General features: G+C 35.4%; 2 protein-coding genes across 3 annotated transcripts in view; both read right to left on the bottom strand.

Annotated features, from left to right (window-relative positions):
* LOC106877182 (protein lin-52 homolog) overlaps positions 1 to 8,694 on the bottom strand; it is an 11,127-nt gene extending 2,433 nt beyond the window's left edge. Inside the window, exons 1-6 of one of the 2 annotated variants that reach the window (XM_014926020.2) lie at positions 8,579 to 8,694; positions 6,027 to 6,095; positions 4,395 to 4,429; positions 3,481 to 3,544; positions 2,197 to 2,280; positions 796 to 1,348 (exon numbers count right to left, since the gene is read on the bottom strand). In XM_014926020.2, coding sequence (XP_014781506.1) covers positions 1,290 to 1,348; positions 2,197 to 2,280; positions 3,481 to 3,544; positions 4,395 to 4,429; positions 6,027 to 6,095; positions 8,579 to 8,636 — 369 coding nt within the window. In that variant the 5' untranslated portion in view covers positions 8,637 to 8,694 and the 3' untranslated portion in view covers positions 796 to 1,289. Of the gene's footprint in view, positions 1 to 795; positions 1,349 to 2,196; positions 2,281 to 3,480; positions 3,545 to 4,394; positions 4,430 to 6,026; positions 6,096 to 8,578 lie in introns of those variants that run through there. The other variant, XM_014926021.2, reaches the window with a different exon arrangement.
* Positions 8,695 to 11,022: 2,328 nt separating this feature from the next.
* The window catches only part of LOC106877168 (poly [ADP-ribose] polymerase 1), a 29,714-nt gene continuing 22,849 nt past the window's right edge, over positions 11,023 to 17,887 (bottom strand). The window contains 6 exon segments of the mRNA XM_052971454.1: positions 11,023 to 13,628; positions 14,522 to 14,636; positions 14,757 to 14,818; positions 16,006 to 16,133; positions 16,233 to 16,385; positions 16,904 to 17,034. Of these exon segments, the coding sequence (XP_052827414.1) occupies positions 13,556 to 13,628; positions 14,522 to 14,636; positions 14,757 to 14,818; positions 16,006 to 16,133; positions 16,233 to 16,385; positions 16,904 to 17,034 (662 nt within the window). The 3' untranslated portion in view covers positions 11,023 to 13,555.

Below are 17,887 nucleotides of genomic sequence, written 5' to 3'. Positions count from 1 at the left end.
CTTACTGTTTCACTCAAATAGTAACAAACACACATATTTGCAAAGTATCACAAAGGGAACAAGGGGAATAGGATACAGACATTCAGAAAGAGATGGACAAAATGCAAACACACACAAAAAAAAAAAAAAAAATTGTACCCAGTGAATTAATTGTAGATGTAAAAAAGTAAAGTTGACTGACTAAGAAAGAAACAAGGCCTGTTTAAAGCATGAGTGACCCCTTCGACTACATGCTGTACAGAAATCGATACATATTGTGGTTTCTTGAAGTTTGGGTCCACCAAATTCATGCACAAGATATTGGTTGGCCCTGGGATACTTGCCCAAGATGTCAAACAGTGAGACTGAACACTAGACTACTATGTCCTCAATTGGGTTACAATTCTAATTTTGTAAATAAAATCAATTTGGTAAGTTATCAAAATTGAACAAGTGAAATGATTTTTTAAATATTTTCACGTATAATTAATTACCAGTTGTACTGTGATTTGGTTCAGTTACTTTCTCCTCCTCCTCCCCTTCTTCTGTTCATTCCTTACATGACATCTACAACAGTGTGTGACCTCTGTAGAGAGTGTATAATTTTCTTGCAGAATAGGTCATCCAAGTACACTTACATATAATTACATCTTTCTCTTTTACTCTTTATCTCCTGATAAAGATTCTGCAAACTTAAAAGATTCCTTGATATCAATGAGAAGCATGAGAAAAAAAAATATAAATAAAATAAAAATGAACCCACCAAATACAATTTAAATTTCTTCCCCTCACTTCAAAGAAAAAAGAACTGGAATGTAGACATTAAATGTCTATTTTATATCAAAAATTAGTTTACATAAATATATCCAAACCAAGTAATAAAATCTTTGACAATGATAAAAAGATAGAGAATGTCTGGTGTGAAGGTGAGTCTAAAATCTTAGCCTCACAGAAACCATGATTGTTCGCAGCATCTTAAACTGACAAAAGAAATGAGCAGAGAAACATTGCACCATTGGTTTTCAGATCTAGTTTTAGTGCAGCCATGACGTTAAAAAGAAAATGGGTTTTGCAGAAGGAGTATATTGTCCTAAGGAAGACTAAATAAATACTGCTATTTCGTTCTGGAATATTCTGATAGAAACATTTTCCACAAAGATAGCAAAATTGAATAACAATATGAACACAGCCAGCACAAGCCATACATGCCAATCCAGTTTGGCAGAAGAGTGAAGAATGGTTTCTAAATTGATGATGAAGAAAACTGTCGGCAAACATTTAAAATTTTTTTTTTTTTTTTCTTAGGACAATCAAAACCTTTTCTGTTTTTGAAGAATGTTTAAAAATTTTCCTCGCGTCATTTCTCGTGCTGAAAAAGAAAAGAAAAAAGAGGAAAAGTTGTAGTTCCTAAAGTAAATAAAATTATAACTCATTATTTGGATACCGGTGTCACACAAAGGGCACCATTACACTCTCGGAGTGGTTGGCATTAGGAAAGGCATCCAGCCATAGAAAACCATGCCAAATCAGACTGGAGCCTGGTGCAGCTTTCCGGTGTGCCAGCCCAGTCAAACTGTCCAACCCATGCCAGCATAGACAATGGAAGTTAAATGATGGTGATGGGGAATGCAGAGGCTGGAACAATAGTGCACAGGCAGCAGCATTCGATTTTCCGAAGAGGAGAGATTGGTCAAAAAGCCAAACTCGTTATCTTCAATTTGGCTTCTATGCCTGTCATGAAAGATGGATAATGGCTAAAAGAGTAGAATCAAAACAGGGTTCTTCCAAAGAATCTTTGAAGTGACATTATTTGAGAGAATGTGTGGCTCAGAGATCAGGAAGTTTCTCCAAGTTAAGCTTCTATTTCTCTGCATTTAGAGGTCACAGTTCTGTTACTATGGACATGTGGTGGCTAGAATGTCACCAGAAAGGATTGCAAGACAGATTCTTTAAGCTGAGTCGACCAGCAGGAGATCCAGCATTTAGACCAAGAATGAGATGGTTGGATAATATCCGCAGCCTCAGTCATGCTTGGGAATACAGCTGGAAAGTATGATGACAGAGAAGAAGCTAGGGGGGAGGACGATGAGGATTCTACCTCCATGATCCTCCCAAGAATAGGTGGAAAAGATGAATGGATAGATGAAGAAGATAAATGGATATTGCAAAATAGTTTTACCACAAACAGCAAACTGACTAAAACAATAGATCTCTTACCTTCATCAAGTCCCAGTTTGAAGGCTAAATTTTGAAGTCCTCGCACTTTTTCCATCAGCTGTGGTGTAGTCAAGCTACCAAACTCTGACGTGAGAAAAACAAAATGAATTTTACTAAAAGATTTTAAATTGGTTATTTTCCTTACAAATAAGACAGAAGCACTTCAATAAAATTTACCAAATAAGATCATTATCCAGTCCAACTCATGCCAGCATGGAACGTGTGCATTAAATGGGGAGGATGCTCCTTCACAAATGTCAACTCTATGAAATGCATCAATAGTTAATATCACTAAATTCCCAACAAATAAAAGAAAGTACTTGATCTTTAAGATTCTCCCCAAATGAATGATGAAATGAAATTTTGATGAAGAATCATTGATTGTCTTATACTATGAAAATTCATCATCATCATCGTTTAAAGTCCGTTTTCTATGATGGCATGGGTTGGACGGTTTGACTGAGGTCTGGAGAGCCAGCAGCTGCATCAGGCTCCAATCTGATTTGGCAATGATTCAACAGCTGGATGACCTTCCTAATGCCAACCACTCCGAGAGTGTAGGGGGTGCATTTTACATGCCACCGGCACGGAAGCCAGTCAGGGGGCACTGGTAATGACTGCATTCGGATGATGTATTTCACATGCCACCGAAACATGAGAACTTCCCCAAATCAATTGAAATGGTCATTTGAAATGTTAAATTTCATTAGAAGTGCTAGTACTTATTTCAAAAATCAATGGCAAAGTTGAACACACAGCAGAGGTTCAACAGAAAACCACAAATTGAAAAAGGAAAGTAATTTTGGGGATGTTGAACAGGCAAAGACAATACATATAATAGTTCTTTTCTGTTTGCAATGCTTTCTGTCAGAAAAATGAGAGAGATAGAGGCAGATATATGTGTAAAAAAGAATAAAGACCCTCACAACCTCACAGCCGTAAGTTCGACACTCTAACCACTGAGCCATGCACCTTCACAGAGGCAATGTTAAATGACCGAGACCTTTGGCGATATACTGTGCTTGTGAAGACCTGTCAAACCAAGTGAAATTGTAGTTGTGGCTAATGCTGGTGGCATGTAAAAAGCATCTATAACACTCTTGGAGTGGTTGATGTTAAGAAGGGCATACAGCCATAGAAACCATGCCAAATCAGGCTGGAGTCCAGTGTAGCTCTTCAGCTTACTAGTTTCAATCAAACCGTCTAACCCATACCAATATAGAAAGTAGGCAGTAAATGACAATGAAGAAAGAAAGAAAGAAAAGAAAGAAAAAAGATGCATACCTTGAAGAAGTTCTATATCATCTTGATCATCTATTTCTTTAGAGAAATTTGAAGCGGAGAAAGGCTGGAATATAAAACGAATCCATCAATGAATAGAATAGAAAAAGGAATAAGTCTTCAGGTCATTGTGGTAATGATAGATTTCCCTAACCATGTGGTCTTGGGCAAATATCTTCTGCTACAGCCCCTGGCCAGCCAAAATCTTGTGAGTGGATTTGGGAGACAAAAACTGAAAGAAGCCTATCTTCTGTATGTGTGTGTGTGAGTGTGTGTGTATATATATATATATATATAATATTAGGGATAAAAATCCAAATTTACAGGTAAAAACCCAATTAAATTCAATTTATCAAAAATTAAAATTAAATTAAGTTTCACAGTATATAATATATAAATATATAATTTAGAGAAAAGATCCAAAGTTCATGAACTCATCCATGGATGAGTCACATATAGAGGTTTCTAACTTTAAGAGTGTCGAGAAAGACCTGGTTAGAGGCCCAACCTTCTGAGTTCTTTTACAGGGCTTAAAAAAACTGAAGGACTGCTGCAATAAGTGTGTGTATCCGAGAGGGGAATATGATGAATAAAATCATAATTAAGTGAACCTCTTGTATTTTCTTTTACTCAAAGCCAGGAACTTTCCAGCACCCCCTCATATATACAACGGGTTTCTTCAGTTTGCACCCCCTCATAGGGCTTAGGTTGGCCCAGGGTTATAGTATAAGGCATATGCTGAAAGTGCCATGCAGCAGAACTGAACCTGAAACCAGATGACTGAGAAACAAATTTCTTAACCACACAGCCATGCACTACAATCATAGAACACTAACATATGGAACCTATGTTATTTACTGACTAAAAGAGGCAACAGGAGAACAATGTTTCAAAGGTTAAACACAAGAGGTACTTACACTTTGGTTGGCAGCAAACTCTGATACACCTGGTACTAAGGATTATAATGTAAAAAAGATGAAAAAGAAAAATTTTAGGTACAACTCTATGAAAAACATTTCAAATTCCTAACATTAAGGATTAATCCTTTTTACTGGAAGCACAAAGCCTCGAATTTGGTGGGGAGGGGACTAGTCGATTTCACTGGTACTTAATTTATCGACCCCAAAAGGATAAAAGGCTAAGTTGACCTCGGCAGAATTTGAACTCAGAACATAGCAACAAGTGAAATACCCGGTGTGCTAACGACTCTACCAACTCGCCACTTTCCTAATATTAAAAATTAGTAAGTCACCACCAATTGTGCTATCTTTAAACTTCTACCACTAAACATAATGCCACTGGTATTATTATTATACAAGTCCACAAGGGAGCCACTTCCATACATGTGATCATTTGACATGCTATAGATAGCAGTCAAAGCTTCCTCAAATCATACTTGACAGTTTTAATAAAAAACACACATTAGATAATGTAGCCCAGATATACTATGCCTGCAGAAAACCTTTTTTTGCCTTGTGTGTGTGTGTGTGTAAGAACATAATATTCATAAGCAGTTTATATTGTACAGCATTTCAATCTTGGAAGGATGGAATGCAAAGCCAGTCTCAGCAGGATTTGAACTCAAGATGTGAAGTACCATAACCAAACACCACAAGGTATTTCGTCATTTGCTCTAACAATTCTGACAATTCACTGCTTTGAGGCTGACTTGGAGGTTAAACAACAACTGGTTCTTTACAGACCCGTTTTATATAACCACCCAGTTTACTCAATGTAGCAGACAAATTTCCCCCGCTACACTCCTCCTCTCCCAACCCTCTTTAAAATGCATATTTTAAGATAAAATTTTAAATGATAGAAATGATTTTATTCTCTTAATAATAGATGTAGCAGGTAAAGGTAAAGACCCCCTTCGGTCGTGAATGACCATGGGATTGCACTTAGAAAGTTCCTCTCCGAGGCACAAATCCAGGAAAGGTTGTTTATGGAAGACCAGCAGTCGCCCATGCATATCATCCGCCCCTCTCCACACCACCAATGTTGTTGTATGGAAAGGCAAATGGCACTAGTGACATCGCAACTCATCTCTGGAGTAACACGAAATAAGTGTCTGGCTCAACAATACAACATACAGCCCAGTCCAGGAATTGAACTCACTACCTCGTGATTGTGAGCCCAATGCTCTAAGCACTGAGCCATGTGCCTTCACTGGATGTAGCAAGACTGATGGTTAAACATCTTTAGTGAGCTACTACTGTAGTGCTGTCAGTGTATTCAAGAAGAAGAATTGAGTGAAACTTCTGGACACAACAACAGGCAGGAATTGTTACACAGCTTTATCAACAAGGCAAAGTTTTCACTAAAGATAACAAATATTGTCATCACAAGCTGGTTATGATGACAGCAAATAATTCAGACTAGTCACGTGATTAATAACATATATGGGACAACAACGAAATATTTTACAGAACTAAGAGAACAATGTATCAACACACTCTTGATAAAATCAATATGATATCTTAATCCCCAAATAGTTCAAACAAAGTAAAATACTTTGTTTATAGACACACAAACATAAACATACTTACTTTGTTCAGGCCATAAGTCAGGAGATGATCTGTCCAATTTTTCATAACTCATCAATGTCTGCTCACAGTCTGTTAAACAAAACATTGTTCACTTTCTAATATCTACTATAATAATACTCTTGCATTTTTCTCTGTCACAACATATGAATGAGAAAGGAAGGGGTGATGGATGAATAAGGAAGGAAGGAATGATGGTAAACTGGTAGTGGGAGCGTTTCAACTCTGAGTGAGTATATGTGTGTGTGTATGTAAAAGGAAGATATGTGAATGTTTGTGTGTGTGTATGTGTGTGCAATGGAAGCGGGATGGTGAGCGTTCAACGCTGAAAAGAAAAGTCAAGCAGCGTTTCAACTCTGTGTGAGTATATGTGTGTATGTGTGAACAAGGGAGGTATGTAAATGTTTGAACTATCGTTCTTTCAGTAACAAACGATGATTGATGTCACATCTCAAAAGAAAACCACTAGATAACAGTGACAAGTGCATTAATTTGATTTACCATCCATATTTACACATAAAATACTACAATTAGCAGTCATTTTTGATGGCACGAGGTCAGCTAGTATTTTAATAATCTTGAGATATGTTCAAAAGTGACAAACATTATTTTAAAATGAAATAAGACTAATGTATAAAGTAGATTGAAACAGATGGCTTACCTAGATATATAAAAGTTATGGACACATGCCTTTTTATGATTTATTTTTTCAATTAGGAGGAGGAAGAGGAGGTAGAGTAATGCCATAGCTATTCCAGTCTTTTGCAGACAAGCGGAAGCAATACAATTAATATTCACACTGATATCTCACAAGGAATATATGAAAGGAGAGAAGGGAGGGCACATAGGTGAAAGGAGAGAGAGAGAGAGAGTGGGGAGCACATATTGAGAAAGAAGAATTAGACAGGCAAAGGTTTTATAAAAGGATCTGGAAGCCAAGAGAAGAGGTGGGTTTAGTCAAACATGGTACACCAGTTGCTCGTTCAATGAAGACAGAACTCTTGCAGCCAGAACAGAGGATTTAGAATGGCAACATAGTGTATCAATTTGTCTGTCCCTGTGCATCACATTTGATTAACAGGACATATTTCCCTAGTATCCATGCGTTTTATATGATACACATTCCCAATCTGTTTCACCCACGAGAGCAACTTGGGGCTTATGAAAGGAAAGTTTTATATTGCTTAGAACATATGAAACAATGGCTAACACAAAGTCTAAAAACAAGTACTGACGTTTCGGACAAACTTATAAAAATGTTTTGAACAGGCAAAGGGTTAAAGACTCAATTCTTGTTAAAAGTGATGAAAATATTTTTATGTGCATGAGAGAAAGACAAATGTTGGTAGCTGTTATTCAGTAACATGGTTTCGAAAAAAAAAAAAGATATGTCATTTGGGTTAAGTAATAATAATCAAAAGAGAAACAACTGCTTTTAATAGAAAAGAAAATTAGTTCGATTCTATATTGCAGCAGACGTGTCAGAAGAAAGGACAAGTTGATAACTGCGTCATTGGTATTAGAAACTATAGCTGACGTCTAAGAAAAAAAAGTTTTACTTTGGATTTCTTTAAAACTAGTAATAAAAGCATTAAAAAAAAACATACAAAATACCGAGTAAAGTTTATGAGAGTAGTTATAAGCAAGCTTGTGTATAAAACTGCTGTATATAAAATCCAGGACGGAATCAAAACCAAACGGAGATTTTAAAACATGTTTATTTTAGCTGAATCAGAAATGGAAGAGTGAACAAAGCGACCGCTTGCTGACCGAGAGGTCGAGTTGGTATCTCGTGGAACATTGGGATTCCAAGCAGAACCGTTTTCCAAAACTGGCGCAATCCAAATAGTTGAAAATATGTTCGGTGGAAAGATACAGCATCCGGTTATGAGTGGTGGAAACACTGTAATTATTATTACAGTGTCTCTTTAGCTAGAAGTTCCAAGCTCAAATCTTCCATCGAGTTGAAATCCGCGGTAGCTTGGCTTTTATAATACAGGTGTATGTATAAGTGTCTCTACATTCCACGATAACCTCTGACTAAATGGATAAACTGCTATATAAAGGCAGTCGGGTTTGAGGTAAACTTTAAATAATGCAACGAAGGGAAACAGAAAAAGAGAAAGATCGAATAATATAGATTGCTAAAAATGTCACTGATCGAGGAAACATTAGTGAACGAGTTCGTGAAATCTTCCATTTGAATAAACACATAACATTATAACTAAATTGTTGGGCGAAATACATCCAGAGGCTATTAAACAAGACAAGTAGGCTAAAGTTAATTAAATTAATTAAAAGATATTAAGGAGGGAAGCAGAAAAAAACTATCAGGAAAAGAGAAAGTCCTAAAAATGTTTTGTTAATTTCTTGTATTTTTATTCGAGACAGCTGACAACTTCCATGCTGTCGATAAAACTTGTGTTTAGCTGCTGATTGGAAGTTGATAAACGCAAATTAAATGTTTTTCTATTATTCTTTTCTGGATTAAATTATGGTAAAAAGGGAAAACTAATAAATTATTGAGTTAAAATAAGAAAAACGTAATTTGTTACCAGCATCGAGATCCGAATTGCCCGCACTTGGTGACGCCATGTTGGCAGGAGGTGACATCTAGCGGCAGATAACTCCACTTTATACTCAATGCAACCTACAACTGACTCAAACATTATTATAAGAGAGAGAGAGGATGGAGAGGAAATACTTGCCGAAGATGTTCTACAGAAGATAAATTTAACCTCAACGATGTTGTGCTCGATCTGCTAGAAATAGCAGCAAAATTTCCCTAAAGTCATACACTGCCACCTTAAAACTAATGGTACTTTATATAACGTATTCCTTTGTAGACTATGCTTGAAAATAAGACAGGATGTCTATAGTTGGGGCATTTTTGACTATACATCTCGATCGGTGTTGACCCGAGTCTCAACACAACCTTCAACTAATCGAGCCAATGAGGGAGTATCTTACGTAGTCGCTCGACTTGCAAGAAATAGCAGCAGAATTCCCTCAAATCATATTCTACTATCTAAAACTAGAGAAGGACTCCCAATCTACAGCAAAGACTGGATGGTCATGGCAAGAATGCCTAATCATAGGTCTGCTTGATCAACCACCCTTTTTTTTTCATATTAAATGTTTTTTAAAACTTTTTATTTTAATTTTTCATAAATAAATACTAAGGTCTCCTTCATTTTGTACTTGTTTGTCATTAGACTGTAGCCATGCTGGAGCATTGCCTTGAAAAAATTTTAGTCAAATAAATCAACCCCAGGGCTTACTTTTTTTAAAAGCCTGGTGCTTGCTCTGTTGGTCTCTTTTGTTGAACCACTAAGTTACAGGGACATAAACACACCAACACAGTTTGTCAAGCGGCAGAGGACAAAGACATATGACAGGCTTCTTTCAGTTTCCTTCTACCAAATCTATTCACAAGGCTTTGGTTGGTCCAACGCTATAGAAGACACTTGCTCAAGGTGCTACACAGTAGAACTGAACCTAGAACCATGCGGCTGAGAAGCAAACTTCTTACCACACAGCCACGCATGTACCTAGATAAATTGGCCGTTGCCAGTACCGCCTGACTGGCTCCCGTAGGATTTTCGAGCGAGATCGTTGCCAGTGCCCCTGGACTGGCTTGTGCGGGTGGCACATAAAAGACACCATTTCGAGCGTGGCCGTTGCCAGTATCGCCTGACTGGCCTTCGTGCATGTGACACGTAAAAGCACCTACTACACTCTCTGAGTGGTTGGCGTTAGGAAGGGCATCCAGCTGTAGAAACTCTGCCAAATTTAGATTGGAGCCTGGTGTTGCCATCCGGTTTCACCAGTCCTCAGTCAAGTCGTCCAACCCATGCTAGCATGGAAAGCGGACGTTAAACGATGATGATGATGATTTCAAAACCATCCAATTTGGTAGCCAATATTTCAGTTCTTATGTGTACAGCTGAAGTGGAATAGTATACCTAAGATGATAAAGTAATTTGTGCTAAAAGGGTAAAATTAAATATCAACTTCTGGACCCTGCTGTGGGACCAGCTGCTCAGTTTCCATAATATAAAAAGGGCATCCAGCTATAAAAACCATGTCAAAACAGACACAGAAGTCTGGTCCAGTCTTCTCCCTGTACAGCTCCTGTCAAACCATCCAACCCATGCCAGCATGGAAGTTAGAAATTAAACAATGATGATGATAGTATATAAGTGGACAAACAAAAAAACAAGTGGCACTCAACATGTTTAGTAGGATTACATATATTATTTAACAACAGTCTGATTCAGGTCCATGCAACTTAGAGTTTCAAAGGCTTGCAAAACAAACATAATTCATCAGGTTCATAGAACTGGATCATATATATAGACACATATGATGAAGGCTAGAAGATTGAAAGTTTGAAGTCATTGTCACACCTCTGCTGGTAAAAATTTAATAAACATGTATTCTTTAAAAAATACTGAGTGATTTTTTAGTTTAATGTTAAACTGTTTTTCTTGTGTATATAAAATCATATTAACAAATAGCTCAAGATATAAAAAAGAAATAGGTGAGGATGTCAGAATTAACTAATCATTGAGAAGTTTTCAATAAGAAATCTGTTGACAAAAATTTTATATATCAATTATTAGACATTATTACCCAGTTCAACATTATTAATCAGCCATTACACAATATTAATCATTCAGTTTTTAAGCCTTTGCTTGAGATTGCCCATGGTCTTTTGCTATAAACTTCTTGTGACTCAAATTAAAAACTTCCATCAAAATTTATGTTTCAAACACCAGCTTAATAATGACAGTTATTTCAACTAAATTATTCAGTATTTTCAAAATTAAGTCAAACAAAGACCAGTGTATTTCAACAGAAGTATGGTAACAAAAGGGTTAAAGGAATAATCGTGTTATTTTACAACATATGTATTGAAATAATTTCTTGGTATAAAGATCTCACAAAATTGTGCGACCACAGAAGAGATTTTTTAAAAATTCACAAAACTGCTGTGTAGTCATCGACAAAGTTTTAATTAGCTTGCTGATTTACATAATTAAATTACAAGTAGTTTATAAACAATATTTTTGGAAAAATTTTCTTGCATTAGAACAGTGGTTCTCAACCATTTTTTCCCTACGGACCCTTTTGATCCCTATCTTACTTAGGTCGACTCTTTTGATCCCTATCTTACTAATGACTGAAACAAGTTTAAAAAAATAAATAAAACCAATATTACATGATATTGCACCAGATTCTACTGGTAAATGGTTATGTACCCAAGTAACATTAATAGTGTCCTATACAGTAGTATGCAATGGTATTTGAAGAAATGTATTTCCATAGTTGTATGCTTGGTTGCACAATAAATGTTAAAACTTTGTGGTTACTTCTCTAAGTAATATGTTTCCAGCAAAAAATTTATAATTATGCCAAAAAAAAGTTTAAAAAAATAAAAAATATAATAAACAATTTTTTTTTTATTACAACAGAAATTCTTTATTATCAATTTCATACAACCCATGCATGATATAAAATTATTTTTCAAAAACGACTTTCCTTTCACAAGTTGTGGTGACCACTGCAGAGGTGTGCAGCAGCATTTTGACAGCTAGCAGCAGCCTGAAAAATTCAGTGCTGGTAGCATAAATTCTTGTCAACTACGTGCAATAGCAGAAGTCGAGTAAAGTCATGAATAAATGGTTATGTTATTTGTTTAACTATGAGAATACACATTATACAACAATTTCCTGATGTTTCATATGATTATAAAATATAAAAAGGTGAACATAAGGGATTAAGTGATATGATGTCAAAAATAAACATAATCACAGAATGGCCAACAAGAAAGCTTTTAGCAGTATTAACAAGAAAATTCATCTCTAATACTTTCAAGTAAAAATGTAAAAAAATAAAAACAACTTGCATAGAAGAAAATGGTCAAATGAAAATGAAATGAGAGAGGAAGAATTAATCAAGGAAAACCTGAATATAAATGGGTTTTAAACAATATTAGAAAGTTGGATAAATTTACAACAATGAGGCACAGTTGGAATAGAAAAAAAAAAATCACTTGACTACTTTTTAAAATAAGCACATTTTTAAAGTAAATGATTTTTGGGGGCTGGTGATATCTTGGTAGAAATGTAACCAAGTTATGTCAAGGAATTATCCACAAAAGGAAACATTTTAAGGAATATTTTGAAGACAAGAAAAAAGAAATCAAAATGAATTCTATGAAAGTTATGAAGAAATATAACGATCTTCTGAATAAGACATTCGACCTAACAGTAATCTTCATTTTTTTAATAACACTGTCCTATACCTGGACAAAGAACTCAACAGTACCTTTCCTCCCCATGAAAAATGAAGGGAAAAATTACTCATCGGAGAAAGTTAAATAAACCTTATCCTTTTCCAATTCATTTATTAGAGTATCAAGATCAAATATTTCATTAGAGAATGAATGTCACCTGGGATGATATCAGTCCAAAGTTTTCATTAATTTTACAAACTGTCTTTAATATGATTTCATTACTTCATTTATAATTATTAACTCTCAACTTAGCAATGAGTATTAGATTAATTTGGAATGTGCTAAAAACAAAAATAATAAAAATAAAGAGTTGAGAGATATAACATTTAAAACAAAATCAACTGAAAGGAACTTATTTTTTTGTGTCTATAAATAGATGTAATGCTTCCAAAGAAGGATTATTCAGAAATTTATTAGAACAAAATGAAAAATTTTAACCCTCTAGCATCTTAACTGGCCATACCTGGCCCACATATTCCATCTGTTTTAAGCTTAAACCAGCCAGATTCGGACTTTCATGTGTCCCTTACAATGTCATTCTAAAAATGAGCAATCACATCATTGAAATCTCAAAACCATGAGATAATGTAGGATCAATAAAAAAAAAACGTGGATAAACTGGCATTAAATCTGACAGAGTAATCTTAATACTAAAGGGTTAAAGATTAGCAGCAATTAATCTAAAATCACAAAGGTGTTTAAAGTGGTGGAAAATATGAATTTATTTCTACCACATCCATGAGTTAATATATTTTATGATCAACAATATGAAATAGAAGAATGAATCAGAAAGGTGAACATAAACTAATAGTTACTTTGAAATTAGAAAATAGTTGATTATTTATTGGATAAATTTTCACTATCACTGTAGTTTTTAACAATAAGAGTAAATAAGTCACATGTTTGGAGAGGTGGGGAAAAAATTCAACAAATAGGAAAATACTAACTAAAAATCAGATAAAAAATTTAGTAAAATCCTGTATAAAATAGTGTTTTATGTAGTATGTGAAACACAAATGAGATTTAACATAATAGTTGCCATCATGGAGTAAGAACAAATGAGAAAGCAGTTTATGTCAACGGTGCTAGACAGCTGTGTCATCAAAGGCAGAGAAAAAGGGGTTGTTTTTTTTATTAGAAATCACAGATTAAAACAAAGTAGATAAAAGGTGTCAGTTCTGTAGCTTTCATTCAGTCTCTCTCTTTCGGTTTCATCACTGTAAAGGCACATTCACCATCTGTAGTTAAACCTCAATCTAAGCAAATATTTGATTTTCACTTGAGCAGTATCATACACAATATATCTAGTGATGTGGTTAAGGTGAAATAGCATAAAAATTGTTAAAATACTAACAGTTACAATGGAAAGCAGAGATAAAAATATATACTGTATCTGATGGCATAAAAGACACGTGGGTATTTTAGACACATCTTAATTTCAACGGCACATATTCAAAGGAAAACGGTTTTAGAGCATTAATGCTCATGGGAGGCCCAACTTGGCATATGAGATCCAGGGTAATTTTTGAAAAGAAAGTGTGTCTTATAATACCATCAAATAGTCATTTACAAAAACGTCTTTGCTTACATGTACATGTGTACTCTTACAGAATATATAATACATGTTACCCCATGAGTTAAAAACATGTATTATATATAACCAATTAAATACTTAAGCCCCATGTGCATCGTGTGTGTGACAGAGAAAGAAGAGAGAGAGAAAATTATAAAAGTGACAAAGAGAATTATAAAAGTGACAAAGAGAATTATAAAAGAGTCAATAAGAAAAAGAATTAGATTCAATGAGATGTTTAGGTGTGTGTCGAGACAAAGAAAGCCCTGATACCTTCTTTATGAGGCTATGACAGAAAAGAGAACTCTACTAACATCTGGGAAATGGTTATGCTTGATGTGCAGAAAGGGAATAGATAAGAACACACATGCAAACTATAGCGGTGTCACGAAAAAAGCAATGAGTACACTCTGTAAAGTGGGTAATGTTAGGCAGGGCATCCAGCCACAGAAAATATGCTGAAGCAGACAACAGAGCTTAGCATAGTCCTCTGGCTGGCCAGCTCCTGTCAAACCGTCCAACCCATACCAGCATGGAAAACAGATGTTGAATAACGAGGTCGATGATGATAGGTTAACAAAAAACAATATTAAGAAAAACTTTGAACGATTAGATGAAGGATACTCATTGTACAAAAGACTAGAGTTGTTGATATCTGATGGAACACCTTTGCCCATTGGGACTTCAACACCATCAACCATCTGTCGACCAGTAGGATTAGGAACTGTCCTACCACATCCTGCAAAAGAAAGTGCAGACATGTGAATGGGGTGTAAGTATAAGCACTCAATAGCAGAAGGAAAATGTGACAACTGTGCTACAATAATTGTCCAGCAAATACTTGTGCAGAAAGGCTTACCTTTAGTGCTGTGTTTGCCCTTTGGCAAAGATGTCACATAATTAGCAGATGTTAGCTCATACCTGCAGCAGAATTGGAAACAAATCTTTTATATATTATTCAACAACAGACCACGTTCTAAAATTTGTATAAATTGTTAAAGCAATTATTTTTATATCAACTCATCAAAAAAAAAAAAAAAAAAAAAAAAAAAAGAAAGAGTCAGGCTATGTTTTGTAATACCCCTTGTCTAGAAATTTATAACGCCATATGTATAGAAGTATCTCTAAAAGTATTCTACGTAAATAAATAAAATGCCACCCAATTTTCTTTTCTTCTACAAAGATACAAAAATAACTTTTCAATTAATTCAATATGCAAACACTAAATTTTAAAAAAGACATTGCAATGTATAACACTGTATTACATGTCTTTATTTACTGAATTTGATGGCATAAAAGATCAACAGCATCATCATTCAATGTTGTTTTCCAAGCTGGCATGGGTTGGATATTTTGACAGGAGCTGGAAAGGCCAAGATCCACACCAGGTTCCGTTGTCTATTTTGGCAAAGTTTCTCAGTTGGATGCCCTTCCTAATGCCAACCACTTTATAGAGTATACTGGATGCTTTTTACATGGCACCAGTACAAGTGCTTCTTATGTGGCACTAGTACCAGTGCATATCAGAGGCACAATAATTTCAGCAGCACATATTCAAGAAAAAACGCATTTAATGCATTAAGGAATGTGATATAGGCCCAGCTTTCCATGTAGGATCTGGGGTGAATTTTTGAGACACTTTTCTGGAAATGGTGTCTTTCATGCCATCAAATATATTACATTATCTAAACATTAACTAATATCTGGCAATATCAAAAAGAAAAAACTGGCTCTCCATCGGTTCTGACAAAGGTCCCAGGAGCAGCCTGATCATGAAATTTATGTGTAAGTAGCAGAGCACTCCACAGACACGTGTACCCTTAACTCAGTTCTCAGGGAGATTTATAGTGACACAGAATGTGACAAGGCTGGCCCTTTGAAAAAAAAAGTGTCTTGCTCAAGAACAAAATGGTCACTGGGTATCAAACTCACAATTTTTTTAAAAAATCAAAACTAAACCAAAGTAACCAAAAATGATCATTTTATCAAGTTGATCCTAAACACTCATCTTTCAAGAAATAAACAGCTTTACCATTAATACTTATTAATCTTATTAGCATGACATAATTTTTAAAATAATATTATAATGAAATGTAAATATTTCTTACATGCTTCCTAGGGCAACATCACACAGAAGTATCAAACCCACTGGATCATTTTTGCTTGTGTGACAATAGTTTGCACTTTTGGATACCATATCAGCAAAATAAATGCCTTTACCAAACATATAACCAGTCTGCAAAGAGATAAACATTCATCATTATTATTATTTAATGTCTGTTTTCCATGCCATATTCAACCTATATTACAGACAAAATGTATTTAGATAACTTACCACTGGTGCTTCTGGGGGTGCTACTCGCAGACCTTGTGACAAAATACCAGCAAAGTTGGTAACTCGAGATCCATGCCAAAGCAGTTTATGATTTGCTAACTCTTCAAATGGACGGAAACGTTCCTTTTCTCCTTGTCGTTCAAGTTTGTATGCCTATAAAACAAGATAAATATTTTCCAATTGCTTGAATGTCAGTTAATATTAGTTTGAAATTGTGGCACAAGGCCAGCGATTTCATGGGAAGGGAGCAAGTCGATCATGTCGACCACCCCACCCCACCTCTATTGGGTGCTCAACTGGTACTTATTTTATCAACCCTCAAAAGAATGAAAGACAAAGTTGACTCCTGGCAGCAGTCAGAAGATATGTCACTAAGCATTTTCTCTGGCACAGTAACAATTCTGCCAGCTCGCTGGGGTTGTTGGGGTGCTGCAGCCATGCAGTAAGCTTGGTGGAGCCCATCCCACTCCAGGTTAAACTCATTTCTAGCAGCTCACCTGTGACGGACCAGCGTCCTGTCCAGGTGGGGAACCTATACACCAATGAAACCAAGAAACTGGCCCTTTATGAGTCGGGCATGGCTCAAGAAGGAACAAACAACATGTCCAAATTAAGTAATTTCCATAATTTGATAGCTGAAAATAATTAGAAAAAAAACGAAATTAACTTACATCGACAACTTCCAGTCCATACTGGTTGTGTGTAACTGCATGTGTGTTCTGCACATATTTAGTAATTAGGTCAAATTCATTAGAAGTCTTTTCTATGTACTACAATAAACAAAATCAATCAACAATCAATTAACAAAAAGAGTCAAATAAATAGACAAATGTTTACTTGAATTCAAAGAAAAATAATTCTTTTTTACATGATCCTTAACTATTTTCTTTGTTACCTTTTATCTTGTACTTGTTTCAATTATTGGAATATGGCCATGCTGGGGTGCTTTGCTAAATTACTAAGTTATGGGGACATAAACAAACCAACACCAGTTGTCAAGAAGTTGGGGGGAAAAGATCAAACACAAACATATATATAGGTATGTGGCAGGCTTCTACAGTTTCCATCAACCAAATTCACTTACAAGGCATTGGTTGGCCCAAGGTTATAGCAGAAGGCACTTGCCCAGGGTGTAGCAGATGCAAATTCATTGTTATCAGAATGGAGTCCGTCTCCAAAGTAATGTATGCATCAAGCTCAATAGGTAGTTTACTTAACAAGCAATAGTAATTTTTCCTGTGTGCATTTTTCTGGACACTATGCATTAATGGGTTAAGCATGGCATTTAGAAAACATCATTCAATTTTAGAACTAATACATTTCTAAATCTCTCAGAGAGATTTATGCAGCAGTAATACGATGAAGTAGTTGTATGCTGTCATTTTAACGTGACATAAGGAAACACAAGGACACAGGAAATGTGTCAAGGCCGACAGGAAGTGGTGCAGCTTCCTAGGTATAACCAACAGTAGTATTATTCCCTTCAGGGGACTGTCACATTAAGTTGACAGCATACAACTACTTCATCATTCAATTTATTCTCATTCCATGAAAGTTGTTTTATTATCTAGTGTATTTGATAGCGTAAAAGACATACAGGTGTATTAGATGAACCTCGTTTTTCAGCACTGCATAGCAAAGAAAACAAAGATTTT

Source organism: Octopus bimaculoides, chromosome 11 (assembly GCF_001194135.2).
Source record: "Octopus bimaculoides isolate UCB-OBI-ISO-001 chromosome 11, ASM119413v2, whole genome shotgun sequence".
Classification (NCBI taxonomy): Eukaryota; Metazoa; Mollusca; class Cephalopoda; order Octopoda; family Octopodidae; genus Octopus; species Octopus bimaculoides.
The sequence above is the reverse complement of the archived record's forward strand: the minus strand, read 5'-3'. Positions and strand labels throughout refer to the sequence as shown.